At 41.8% G+C, this 12,062-nt stretch overlaps 2 protein-coding genes across 4 annotated transcripts in view; one reads left to right on the top strand and one right to left on the bottom strand.

Moving 5' to 3' along the window:
* Positions 1 to 2,567, top strand: part of baiap2l2a (BAR/IMD domain containing adaptor protein 2 like 2a) — a 33,401-nt gene extending 30,834 nt beyond the window's left edge. For both annotated transcript variants that reach the window (XM_049560759.1, XM_049560757.1), the window contains exons 13-14: positions 1,477 to 1,517; positions 1,964 to 2,567. In XM_049560759.1, coding sequence (XP_049416716.1) covers positions 1,477 to 1,517; positions 1,964 to 2,042 — 120 coding nt within the window. In that variant the 3' untranslated portion in view covers positions 2,043 to 2,567. The remainder of the gene's footprint in view (positions 1 to 1,476; positions 1,518 to 1,963) is intronic.
* A 5,485-nt stretch (positions 2,568 to 8,052) lies between these two features.
* The window catches only part of pvalb6 (parvalbumin 6), an 87,929-nt gene continuing 83,919 nt past the window's right edge, over positions 8,053 to 12,062 (bottom strand). For both annotated transcript variants that reach the window (XM_049560817.1, XM_049560816.1), the window contains exon 5: positions 8,053 to 8,737. In XM_049560817.1, coding sequence (XP_049416774.1) covers positions 8,712 to 8,737 — 26 coding nt within the window. In that variant the 3' untranslated portion in view covers positions 8,053 to 8,711. The remainder of the gene's footprint in view (positions 8,738 to 12,062) is intronic.

Here is a 12,062-nt window from a genome sequence, read left to right as displayed (position 1 = left end):
GATGCTCTTGTCAAAGCCTGCATTGACAAAAACCTCACTGAGCACAGAACCTGTTAAGCCTAGTTCACATTACATGATTTTCACCACGATTTTGACGTCGTAGAGGATCTTGAGAGCCGCCTTGGGTCGGAGGTGAGTCGGCAGATAGTCTGCCACGACGAGTCCTCATGTGTGAACAAGCCTATGAGCAAGTCGCCCCCTCGTCTGCGACTGGGACTGGATATCTGGCATGCTGGAAAATTGAAGAAGTGTGACACGACTGACAAAGAGCATCAGCCAATGAGAGGCGGGATACGTCCTACGTCAGCACGCAGGACGACGGAAGAAATGTGAGGAGGACAAGCCGCAGGGTTGCCAGGTCTGCTTATTAGCCACGACTTTGGGGCTTGTTTCTAAAGTGGAGTTGCTTATTTGGGCTTGCTCTCTAAACGTCACCTTCCTCTATATATATCCATCGCTTCTTTTGGGCTTGTCTCCATAGCCCTGGTCACTTGTTCTCTCCCAAGATCTGGCAACACTCACAAGCCGGCAAGCAATAACAACAATGGCAGCGTCCACAGGATCACGGGGAGCGCGTTGCGTTTGGACCCAGGATAATAAAGAATATCCATGCCTTTACGATGTGTCGTCTCCAAGTTTGGTGACATCACCACATTATCTGGGGCTCTGTCAGCGAGGGCTCGGTGGAGAAATCTTGTGGTGTGCACACACAGGTCGTAACGCAGTTGGCGAGACTGCTGCTGACAGAAACACACGTCGCCAGGTATGAACACTCAAAAGATTACGATAGTCTCTGTGACACAAAATCAGGGTGAAAAATCGGCTTAAATCTACCGCTGTCAAGATTGGAAGTTTGTTTGTGTTATTGTGTGACTTCTGTGAATCTGAATTAACCCTTTAAAACACCAAAGTCACACAGTAACACAAACTAACAAACAAATCAAGGCAGCGGTACACCAGCAACTCCTGTGTTCAACAAGGTAAAATCACTGTTTTTGTCAATGGAGTTTAGCTTTGAAGAGAGCACAGATAACTTTTACTTTTGGTTCAGGTCCCCAGCTGTCTATTTGGGAGGTACTGAGCAAATGACTGGATAAATGAGACTTGGATTATACTGCACAGGGTTTGTGAGTTGGTACATGGATGTTCACAATAGCCCAAAGTGACCCCAATTTTTTTTTTCATTATGACACTGATGCATTTTCCTTGATGCCTCTGCATGGTCTCTGTTGTTCTCGCTCCCTCGTTCTACTTTATTGTAAACTGTGATTAAGCAGTGTGTGTTGGACACTCTGGAGTGTGTGTGACTGCCTGGTACAGCACATCAATGAGCAGCTTGTGGGAGGACCATCTGAAAGCAGAAGGGCGAGGGGTCGAGGGCCAGAGCCTGCTGAAGCCTCCATTAGTGCATGTGTCCACATTTTCAGTTTGGATTGGCCCTCACTCACCCGTACCTTTCTCAATTTTTTTCTACAGAGATCAAAACCACCTGGATCACAACCAGAACTCTTCCCGAGGTAAGATGAATAAACCTGTGTGTCTCTCTCTCAGGTTGTAAAAATGTTTAAACGGCACTCATGTTCTCTTCTGCAGAAACTAATGATATTTTTGAAGTATATCATGAAGCCATTAAATGAGAGAACAACAGATGAGGGCAGTGATCTAAATGGCACACAATTGCTTTCCCTCCATTAGAGTTTGAAGTGCAGTTTAGTACTGAAACCATTTCAGTTATGGCCATTTGGGAAACCATGACTATCACCCCCACTATCGCTCTCACTTCAGGTGAACAGTTTGCTAGATGATGCTTGTACAGTTCGAAACACAGTTCTCATTTCTCTCGTTATAACCTTCGCCGTAAGGCTCAGAGATGTTATTTTCTGATATTGTTTTTTTTCCACTCTGTCTGTCTTTTTCTCCTCCTACAACATCTATTTCCCTTCCTTCCTTTTTTTTACTTAAGGGGTACCAACCCATTTGCCACAGTTAAGCTGAGGCCCACGTCCACCAATGACAGATCGGCCCCACATCTGTATCGATGATGACATCTTTACCCTGAAACAAGCTCTTTTGTCAAGCTTTACGTTTCATTCTTGACCTTGGAAATAGGAGAAAATAAGTATGTCTGGTCCAATGTCAGTAAGCAGACCTTCAGTGGACCTGGTGTTTGTCATACACACTGATTGCCATATTGTCCTTGTGCATAGATGCACACAAGGTTGGAGAAAGAGGACAAAAAAATGTATTAATGTTGTATAATTCTTGGAGTCACACAAGGACTGTAGATGTATATTATTTAGATCTTGGTAAACCAAATATTTTGTTGTTGATTTTTTAATAATTGGCTCTGTTTTTGTGATTTGTAAGATAGTGAAAATGAATCACTGTGATACAAACGTGTTTATGTAACATGAACTTACATGTGCATTGATCTTAGCTGGTTCTAAATCCTTATTACTGCTCTGACATGTTTGATTTATTGGTACTGTAATTCTGACAACAAATGATATGTAAATGACTCATTACTGTATATTATTGTCCATTTGGAAATAAATGCTTATTGTCTATGATGTGTTTATAGTGTAAATGTACAGTCCAGTAAAATGTTGGCATTGTATGTTTCTGCAAACCACGGATACATTACATTCCTATATTAGTATGTGGCAGATACACTGAAACTTTATTTTCAACAATGCTTCAGCTAATGTGTGGTTAGCCTTTGACACAAAAACCACTTGAGTGCAATTAGGAAAATGTTTTGGCTTGAAATACCCACTGTTTGTGGCACTATCATAGCTGAAAAACAGCAACGGGTTGCTAAAAAAGATCAATTATGTTGCTCAAAAATGCTTGAAAAACAGCAGCAACACCCAAGTTTGGTGCTTAAAAAGATGCTGGAAATACAGCTCAGGGTCACTAAAAAATACCGATTTCTGGTGCTTAAAAAGTTGCTGGAAAAACAGTGACAGGTCACTAAACAACATATAATTTTGGTGGCTAAAAAGACTCTGGAACAATATTAGCTCGTTATAAAACACCCAATTTTGGAGACTAAAAAATGCTGAAAAAACAGTGACAGGTCACTAAACAACATCCAACTTTGGTGCCTAAAAAGGCGCTGGAAAAAACAACTTCAGGTGGCTATAAACACCCAATTTTGGTGCCTAAAAAGATACTGGAAAAACAGCTTCAGGTGGCTACAAACACCTGTTTGGTGCCTAAACAGTGGATTGTAAAACAGTGACAGGTTGCTACAAAACATTCAATTTTGGTGCTTAAAGAGATACTGGAAAAACAGTGTCCGGTCACTATATACACCTGTTTGGTGCCCAGACAGTGGGTTATAAAACAGTGACAGGTTGCTATAAAACAGACAGTGAAGGCTCACAAAACAAATTGTTTTTCTTTGTTGCTTTGTTTGTTGGTCTTAAACAGTGGTCTGCAGCTTGGCAGGTATCTTGCCAAGTTGACATGTCATCCATCCTTCCCCCACTTCCCGATGACAAAGTCAGGTCATATACTACATTACATTAGAAAGGCTGATATGAAACGTATTCGACATATAACATACAATGCCAACATTTTCTTCTGGCGACTGGGCTGACAGTTGATGTTAGGAACCAGTGCTGAGAGATGAATCTTATGTTTTTATTGCCATTGTAAAGTATTTTGACCATTTTTCTCGACATGCTCCACTGAATTAAGTCCATTAATAAATATTAATTGCATGACTAATTTACTTTAGAAAATGGCTTGTAAAAAAGAAATGTAACCTCTGGCAGATCTGAAATATCTTGTAAAAATAGGATAAAAAGTCTGAGCCCGAAATGTGATGAAAAATGCAATGTGTTCATGGATAATTTAATACTGTCTTTATAATTAAATATACTAATGTGTTTAATTTTATCAGCAGGTGGCATTTTTCACTGATGGCATAATGATAATACAGATCTATAATATTATTTGACAGGATAAAAATGAGAGTTATTAAATAATTAAAAATATTGGTATTACATCATCAGTTTAAGCTCCTGATTATTTGATTTCAAATATTTAGTATTGCTCTAAACATTCACAACTAAATAAAGAACTAAGTTAAAGTTAGTTTAAAAGAAAAACTCTTTCAGTAGTTGTTTATCGTATGAGTGACGCTGACCACAGCTGTCTGCTGGGACCAGCACTGAGCTTCTCTGAGCTCCACTAAACTGCTCTTCTTTTAAGTGATAGCCTCTAAGCTTCAGATCTGTGTTTATTTGCTCAGGCAGTAAAATGGCCTACTAAAGAAGATCAGGATTCCCGCGTCGCCTGTTTGGGTCCTCCGCTGGGGATACTTAACCCAAATTGAACCTCAGTGTGAATCCAATTCTGCTAATGGCTTGACAGCATGGCTCTGCTAAACTAGCACAGCTCTTCTGAATAAAGACTCTTTGCCAAGTGGAATAATGTGGCCTCCGCCCCCTTTTTTCTCTTTGAGCGAAGTTGCATTCATAATGTGGAACAGGCTAAAGGAAGATGCTCATCAGTGATCTGTAATGTGGGCAGTTTCTTTTTCTCCTTTCACCACTTAAGCTCAGCATACACTGTACGATTTGAGCCTGTTTCTGACCTGATTTTTGAGCAGCGTGATTCATTTTAGAGTCGGACTGAATTTCAGCTTTGTGTAGCATCGTTTGCCGTGCAGTATACAGCGGGGAGTGAAGACTGATCATGGATTGAACTGCTCCTGACTGGCCAGCAGATGTTCAGATAAATTTCTTACATGTCAGAAGTTTTGGTCAGTCGTTGTCTCGCATAGTTGAAGCAGAGCCACAAGTTGATTCCCCAAGATCAGCGCCTGTTTTCTTTTTCTGGTGTCTGCATGAGGTGGCAAACAGTGTCTGAAAGTGCAATTGCAACATAACGCTTCATGTAGATGGAAAATATGGAGGGCAGGTTGGTCAAGCAGTCTCTCTATAAGGCAACGGAACAAGATTTTGGTATCAGATGCGTTCTGTTTCCATTTGTAGTCCAAGCGTTATTAAGTAATCACATTAAAATGGTACGTACACAGTTCATGTGGAGAGGTGGAATGCAGTGGCTGAAATGCAATCAACTATCACCTGAAAACAGGTTAGCTTTATATTTGCTCCTAAAAAATGTTATCAGCAATTATATGCAGCTATCTATTCATAGAGATTACCAGAAATAACCGGCACACAAAAGAGGAAGTATTGGCTGCCACACCGTATCAGCCCAAAATATTGGTCCTTGCCCTCAGAGGCTTTATCGTCATCAAATGAAAGCAAACTGTAGCAACAGCATATGTGCCTCTTTGATGTTTTTCCTCCTCTACTCACGATCGATATGAACAAGAGAAATGTAGGAATGCAGGATATATACAGTGATTTTCAGCTGCCTGGTAATACTTTTTGTTCCGATACCGCTGCTAGCAAATAAACTTCTATGCAGATGATATATTCCTACAGTAGGAGTTGGTATTAGACAACAACATACGATTTCAGCCTGTTTTAGAAATGATGTTGAATTCCAACTCCTACTGTATGAGTAAACTGTCTGCAATGTAAAGCAAATGTTTAGGATTTATGTGCTCACACTGTACATGTAAACTATACAAGGGCGCGTTTACCCCTCAAGACCACTCTGGCTATTGACAGCTGTCAATAAAGGTTTGTTTGTAACCTACGAGGCATTTTTCTCAGGTAGAAGTTTGTTTGCTTGTCAGAACAAAAAGTAGCGTGGAAAATGTGGTATGAGTCAAGCACAGAGAATACTATCTGACTCTTCCCACATTCTCCATGCTGAGTACGAGCTTTTACCTTTGGGCAGACAATACAGGATGCCCGAATTTTAACTTAACTTAACTTAACTTAAATGAGTGGCTAATGTGCAATACTATACATACATACAATAGTATGTGTTTTCATGGTGTATGCTTAATTTCTTCAGGACTATTAAGGCAGCAATACTTGTGCAGCTTCTGATTACATGACAAATTTCCCCACGGGGACAATAAAGTGTATCATATTGTATTGTCTATCCATGTTTCAACCCTCACCTATGGTCACGAGCTCTGGGTAGTGACCGAAAGAACAAGATCGTGAGTACAAGCGGCTGAAATGAGCTTCCTCCGTGGGGTGGCTGGGCTCAGCCATAGAGATAGGGTATGGAGCTCGGACATCCGGGAGGGACTCGGAGTAGAGCCGCTGCTCCTCCACATCGAGAGGAGCCAGTTGAGGTGGTTCAGGCATCTGGTAAGGATGCCTTCCGGACGCCTCCCTTGGGAGGTGTTTCGGGCATGTCCAACTGGGGGGAGGCCTCAGGGCCGCCCAGGGACGGTTTTTGCTATGGGTAATGTGGGCGACCGCCCAGGACGCAATCTATGTGAGGGCGCCCTCCAAAAAAAAAAACACTCACCAGTTTTCTAGACTACCGCTCATTTCCACATCAAGTTAGTGGAGTGGGTGCTGGGGCGCCCCTATTATCACGTTTCAACCAGCAGCAGAAAGGAAAGGCGAATCCTGGCGGTTGTGGGTTGAACGGGGGTCACAGACAGGAATACGGCGGAGGCTCATTGTGCTCTGCGGCACAAGATAACGGCTTACCGGCGACAGAGAAGTCCGACTCCAGGTCCAGTAATTTCTTCTTTCATTGGTGTCACGACTGCCCAGTAGTACCTGGACAACTGAGCCGTGGCAGCACACAGGTATGTGGCGTAACAGAGGAGAGACGAGCCGTTCGCATTTCTCTCTTTGTGGCAGGTAACGGTCCACAAACTTCACCGCACTTTAGGGACTGTTCTTTACTTATGAAGGGACTGTTCTTTACTTGTCAGGGGAGGAGGGTGGCTGGTTGATTTTTATTTTATTTATTTATTTTGATCCCCCATGTTCATCACTTATTGATGCTGTTTTTGAAGTATGAATAAGTCAATAAGTAATTTATTGCATTGAAATATCAGTGAAGTATTATAGAAAAGTGATTTATCTTTTTATAAATGACAAAAGGCACATCTGCCTCATTTTTACCGTGGTATCGTGATACTACTCAGAACCGTGATACTTTCTACCCCTGCGACCAGGACCCTGATAAGCGGAGGACAAAGGGGGACAAAGGGTACGAGTATGAGTATTGCATTGTATCATATCGTATCACATCATATTGTATCATACCATATCATATGGTAGATTATTGTATTGTATCGTATCCAATCTTATTGTATTGTATCATACCGTATCCTACCATATTGTAGCTAATTGTATCGTACTGTGTCATGTCATGTTGTATTATAACATGTCGTACCGTATCGTATCGTATCATAATATGACCATGCAGTTGAAGAGCAGCAGCTATTTCCCACCAACATTTCTCTTGTTTATATCAACTGTGATAGGAGGAGGAATCGTATGCCACAGCTCGACCAACCTGGCCTCCAAATTTTCCCTCCACCTGATGCATTGTGTTGCCATGACACTGTCACAGGCACAGTAAAAAAACAAATGGCACATATTTTGGGGAATTAATTTGTGGCTTTGACAACAGTTGACCAAAAGTTCTGTCATGTCAGAAATGAATCCGACCATCCAGTGGCCGCTCGGTTGTAGTTGATTGGGCCGTGATCGGTCCTCGCTCCACTCTGTACACTTCACGGCAAATGACCCCCAATTAAGCGGAAATTCGGTCCGACCTTCAGATCAGTCATGAGGTTCAAAATTCGGGTCAGAAACAGGCTCAAATCTCAGTGTGTGACCAGCCTTTAAATGACACAGTCAGTGCTAATGAATACTAACAAATGACACTGTAGGGTAATTTTGACCTTCTTAAAGCACACCCCTTTATGCATTATTAGGTTGCTGTCAAGATATGCTTCCCTCGTACTGCTTAATAAAAGTGACAGGGAAATAGAGGAAGACAGGAGAGAAGGAGAGCCGTATGTAGAATCAGATAAGAGCATCACATCAAAGGAGGGAATTAACAGAGGAGTCTTAGTGAGTCAGTGTTCTCGAGGCTTTGTTTTTTTTCTCATTTAATTTTATTCTTTCACAGCTTGACCTCTTTCTTCTTTTGGTATGTTTTACAACAGCTCATTACCAGAGGAGAAAGGGATGGGTAGATAGATAGATGGATGGGGTGATGGCGTGGGAGGGAGCGAGGGGAGCGAATGCAGGGAGGGAACAGTGCCAGGAGTGAAATTGACGGAGAGAAGTGAAGAACAGAAAAAAGGGAGAAAGAAAGTCGGAAAGTGAGAGGAAGTGTTGACTAAGGAAATGAAGAGATAAGAAAGTCGGAAATACAGAAGGACATTAAGGTCTTTCTCATATAACCTCTATTTTCTTTAAATATCTACTTTATGCTTTAAAATGTGAGGTTTATTCCTGCAGGCATGTTTTTATATCTATACATAAACAGAAACAAGAACAGTTTGTATAAAAAGGATAAAATAAATAGGATGAGTATAGCTGTGGGGATGTTTGAGGAGGTGTTTGTGTGTGAGGGGGTGGCACACCACAGCGGACTTCCTACAGTGCAGCATGGCACCCAGTGAAGACAGCAGTGGGGGAAAGTTGAGGAAGAGGAGTGTGTGTAGCAGGAGTTGGCTGCAGTCTGGTGGGGCTGGGAGTCAGGGTGGGGCGGTGAGGTGTGGGTGCTGGGGAGGAAGAGGGGCCAGCGGGATGTAGCGGTGGCTGGGAGGTGATCTCAGAGTGCTAGACTGTTTATTCTTTCACCAGGGCGGCGAACTCTGCAAGAGAGGAAGAAGAAAACAGAAGTTATTTTCTCGTTGTATGTAAAGATACATCACTCAAGGGTTTTTAGTTACATGTCGACAGCATGTCAGGTCTCAATATTGAACTAGAAAGAAATATGTGATGCTTTGAAAAATGGTCAAAAATATATAGTGTGCACAATCTGTAGTTAGGGACTGTGCAAGAATTATAAGGCAAGAGAGTGGGGTCAAAAGGGGGAGGGGTTAGCATTTTTTTTTATCTTAACTGAACAAATGGTGATCTGAAATTTTAGTGGTCTAAACTTTCCCATGCTATACTGTGGCTGGCAGGATATCAGATTTTCACTACACAATTATCTTGAACTACTTTGGTTTTTAAAATTTTTGTAGTTCCTGTTTTTCTTGTTTTTATAGTTCACCTATAGCATATATTAACGTACTTTTTGGCTTTGTAGTAATCTCATTTTGTGTTTTATATCGCTTGTTTTGGAGTTGCATATTTTTTATTTTGTATTTGTCTGTGTGTGACTTTATGTTGGGGCAGCTGTGGCTAGATGGTAGGTCTACAGTAGGTCATCTACAGTTTGGAAGAACAGCAGCCTGATCCCCAGTTCCTCCACTCCGCATGTCAAAGTATCTTTGGTCAAGATACTGACCCCCAAATTGCTTTCCCATCGGTGGGTAAATGAATCTGAATGAAATCATTTGGAATTAAAGTGTTTCCAGGTAGTTTACGTGGGAAATATTCATTCTGAATGAGGGTTTACACGGGAGATCAGTTCAATCGCCTTCTTTCGGGTCTGTGCAAGGTTTGGGGCAGGGAAGGTTTCTGATTGGATAGGGGGTGGAGCGGACGTTACGTGTTTACGTTTACCGGAAGAAAACACTGTAGTCCTCGCTCCGGATAACAAGATGCTTGACGCCGCCGTTCTTAGTGCCTTTTTCAGGCTTGTTTTGCTTATATTCTTGAAGCAGCAGTACGACAACAACCTTGTTCTGCTAATGCTTCGTCTGTTGAGGAGGAGAAGGGAGGCAGAAGACCATGCTGTGGCGAATGGAAACCGGGGAGTGCAACGAGTCCGACTGCTCTATCTCAGTCCGTTGCTATGCACGCTGTATACGTCATCGCGCCAGAAGGGCAAGGAAACGAGCATGCGCAGAAACACCGGAATGAACTTAAAGAGGAATGAGTGTATACAAGTGCGAGAAATTCTTTCATTTGGAATTAGAAACGGAATATTCCAGCCCCTTACATCGGATTGAATTTTCCATCGCATTGGCCATTTTCATTCCGAATTAGGTGTTTACAAGATCACTTTTAATAGGAATGAACTTTCATGCCGAATGAAAAGGGAATTAAAGTGTCCATGTAAACGCGCTCAATGAGTGGTCAGAAGGCTAGAAAGGCGCTATACAAGTGCAGCCCATTTATCATTTGAAGCCTGTCTTGGCCAGGCATTCTTGAAACCTCCAGGACACTCTTAATCTCAAGAGGTTTTTACTGGTTATATGAACAAATAAATAAATAAATAAATAAATAAAACTACTTGTTACATTACTTTTGCATTACCCCACAGCATTGCCTGAGATGCACTAGTTATTGCATGTTAACGATATCACATAAAATCTACATATGGCCACACATCAGTACAAAACAAGGCTCAGGAGAATGAAGACAGCACTGCAGCAGGCTGTAACTGCCTCAAAATAAAACTACATAAATGTATAAAAGAGGCTGGCCATCCTTATACTGCCTAGCATACATATTATTAACCTCAGAATAGTATCTCAACAGGATTTAGATAGATTTAAAAGGACAAAACATGTTTAGATGGCATATGGGCTGCATTTAACGGACCAGACAAACTCACTCAGGCCTCTTGCTCACCAAACCATGTCTTTAGAGTAAATCAGTCCAGCTTATTTGACATGTTTATCACTAAAGTGGCAGTTATACCTCATGAGGAGGAGTCTATCAAATCGTTTATCAGACAACCTGCTCCTCCTTGGTGTCATCACATGGCTGCCCAAGCTGAAGAGCCTCTCCACAGGCAAACTAGATGGCATCGCTGTTGTCAGCACGTTTGTTGATCATGCAGATCATTAAAGAACTTCTGGAGAGGACACAAATCATGTCTCTTTATCAGGGCTTTGTTTTCTAGTAGATATTAGGACTATTCAAGGGTAACTTTGGTATTTCTCAGCCTGGACCCTAAGTGATTTATGGGAACAACAGTATTTGAAATCGATACAGTACTGAGTGAAACAGGCTGCAATGTAACACAGATGGGCAACAGAGCACTGTCAATGTACGTCCACTGAAAGTGCTTATGCTTGCTGCTGACAGGTTCAGATTATCATTCTAAGTGTCTGGCAATATCTGGGAAAGGATCCCTTCAGAGATGGACCTTTTGTTAAGAAATAAGATCCCGTATGTTTCACCAAAAGCAGCCCCAAAATGGCTAGCATCAAACCCACCAGACTCCATCTAAAAAAACAGTAATTTTATCACTTTAAAACACACAAAGGTACATACTTAATTCAAAGTTGACAGAAACAATATAAAACTCACAAAAGCTATCTTGGTTTGTTTTTACACTGTTCCAACAATCACCAGCTCTGGTTTGGTTGAATTAAACCCTTAAGTCATCCAGTTACATATGAAAATACAGTCCCTGACAAAAGTCTTGTCGCTTATCCTAGTTGTAGGAACAACAAATAATAACCTGACTTGTAGTTGATCAATTGGGATCAGAAATAGCTTATATGAAAGGCAAAGGCCTCTAGATTATGCTTGTTATACCAAAATAAAGTTGTGTATCATTCATTGAGTTTTATCATTTAACTGGGACAGAAAGGTCAGATTTTGCTTGGACAAAAGTCTTGTCATGTCTTTAAACGATTCAACCAATCACAGATTAGAGCTCCACCTGTGACAAATACTGTAATTAACACATTCCCTGGTGTGTCTAAAAAGAACCCCAGCACACCAGACCTTCATGTGAAGTGCAACCTGACCGCTGACAACATGCCAAAGATTCAACCACAGACCAAAGTGCTGATCATCAAGAGCCTGAAGACCAAGTCTGCTGCTGAGGTGGCAGACATCTTCAGTGTATCCAAACGTCAAGTGGAGAGGATAAAAAAAAGATTTGAAGAAACTGGTGACGTTCATGACAAGCCCAGGTCAGGCAGACCCCGTAAGACAACTGTTAGAGAGGACCGTTTGTTGCTTCGGCAGTCCAGGGCCAGCCCTTCTTCAACTGCAGCAGAACTACATCAGAACTGGTCACCAGAAACCCCTGTATCTACCAGAACAGTTTGTCGAATTCTCTCACGC

Source organism: Epinephelus fuscoguttatus, linkage group LG19 (assembly GCF_011397635.1).
Source record: "Epinephelus fuscoguttatus linkage group LG19, E.fuscoguttatus.final_Chr_v1".
In the NCBI taxonomy this organism is placed as follows: domain Eukaryota; kingdom Metazoa; phylum Chordata; class Actinopteri; order Perciformes; family Serranidae; genus Epinephelus; species Epinephelus fuscoguttatus.
This window is presented reverse-complemented; position numbering and strand designations above follow the sequence as displayed.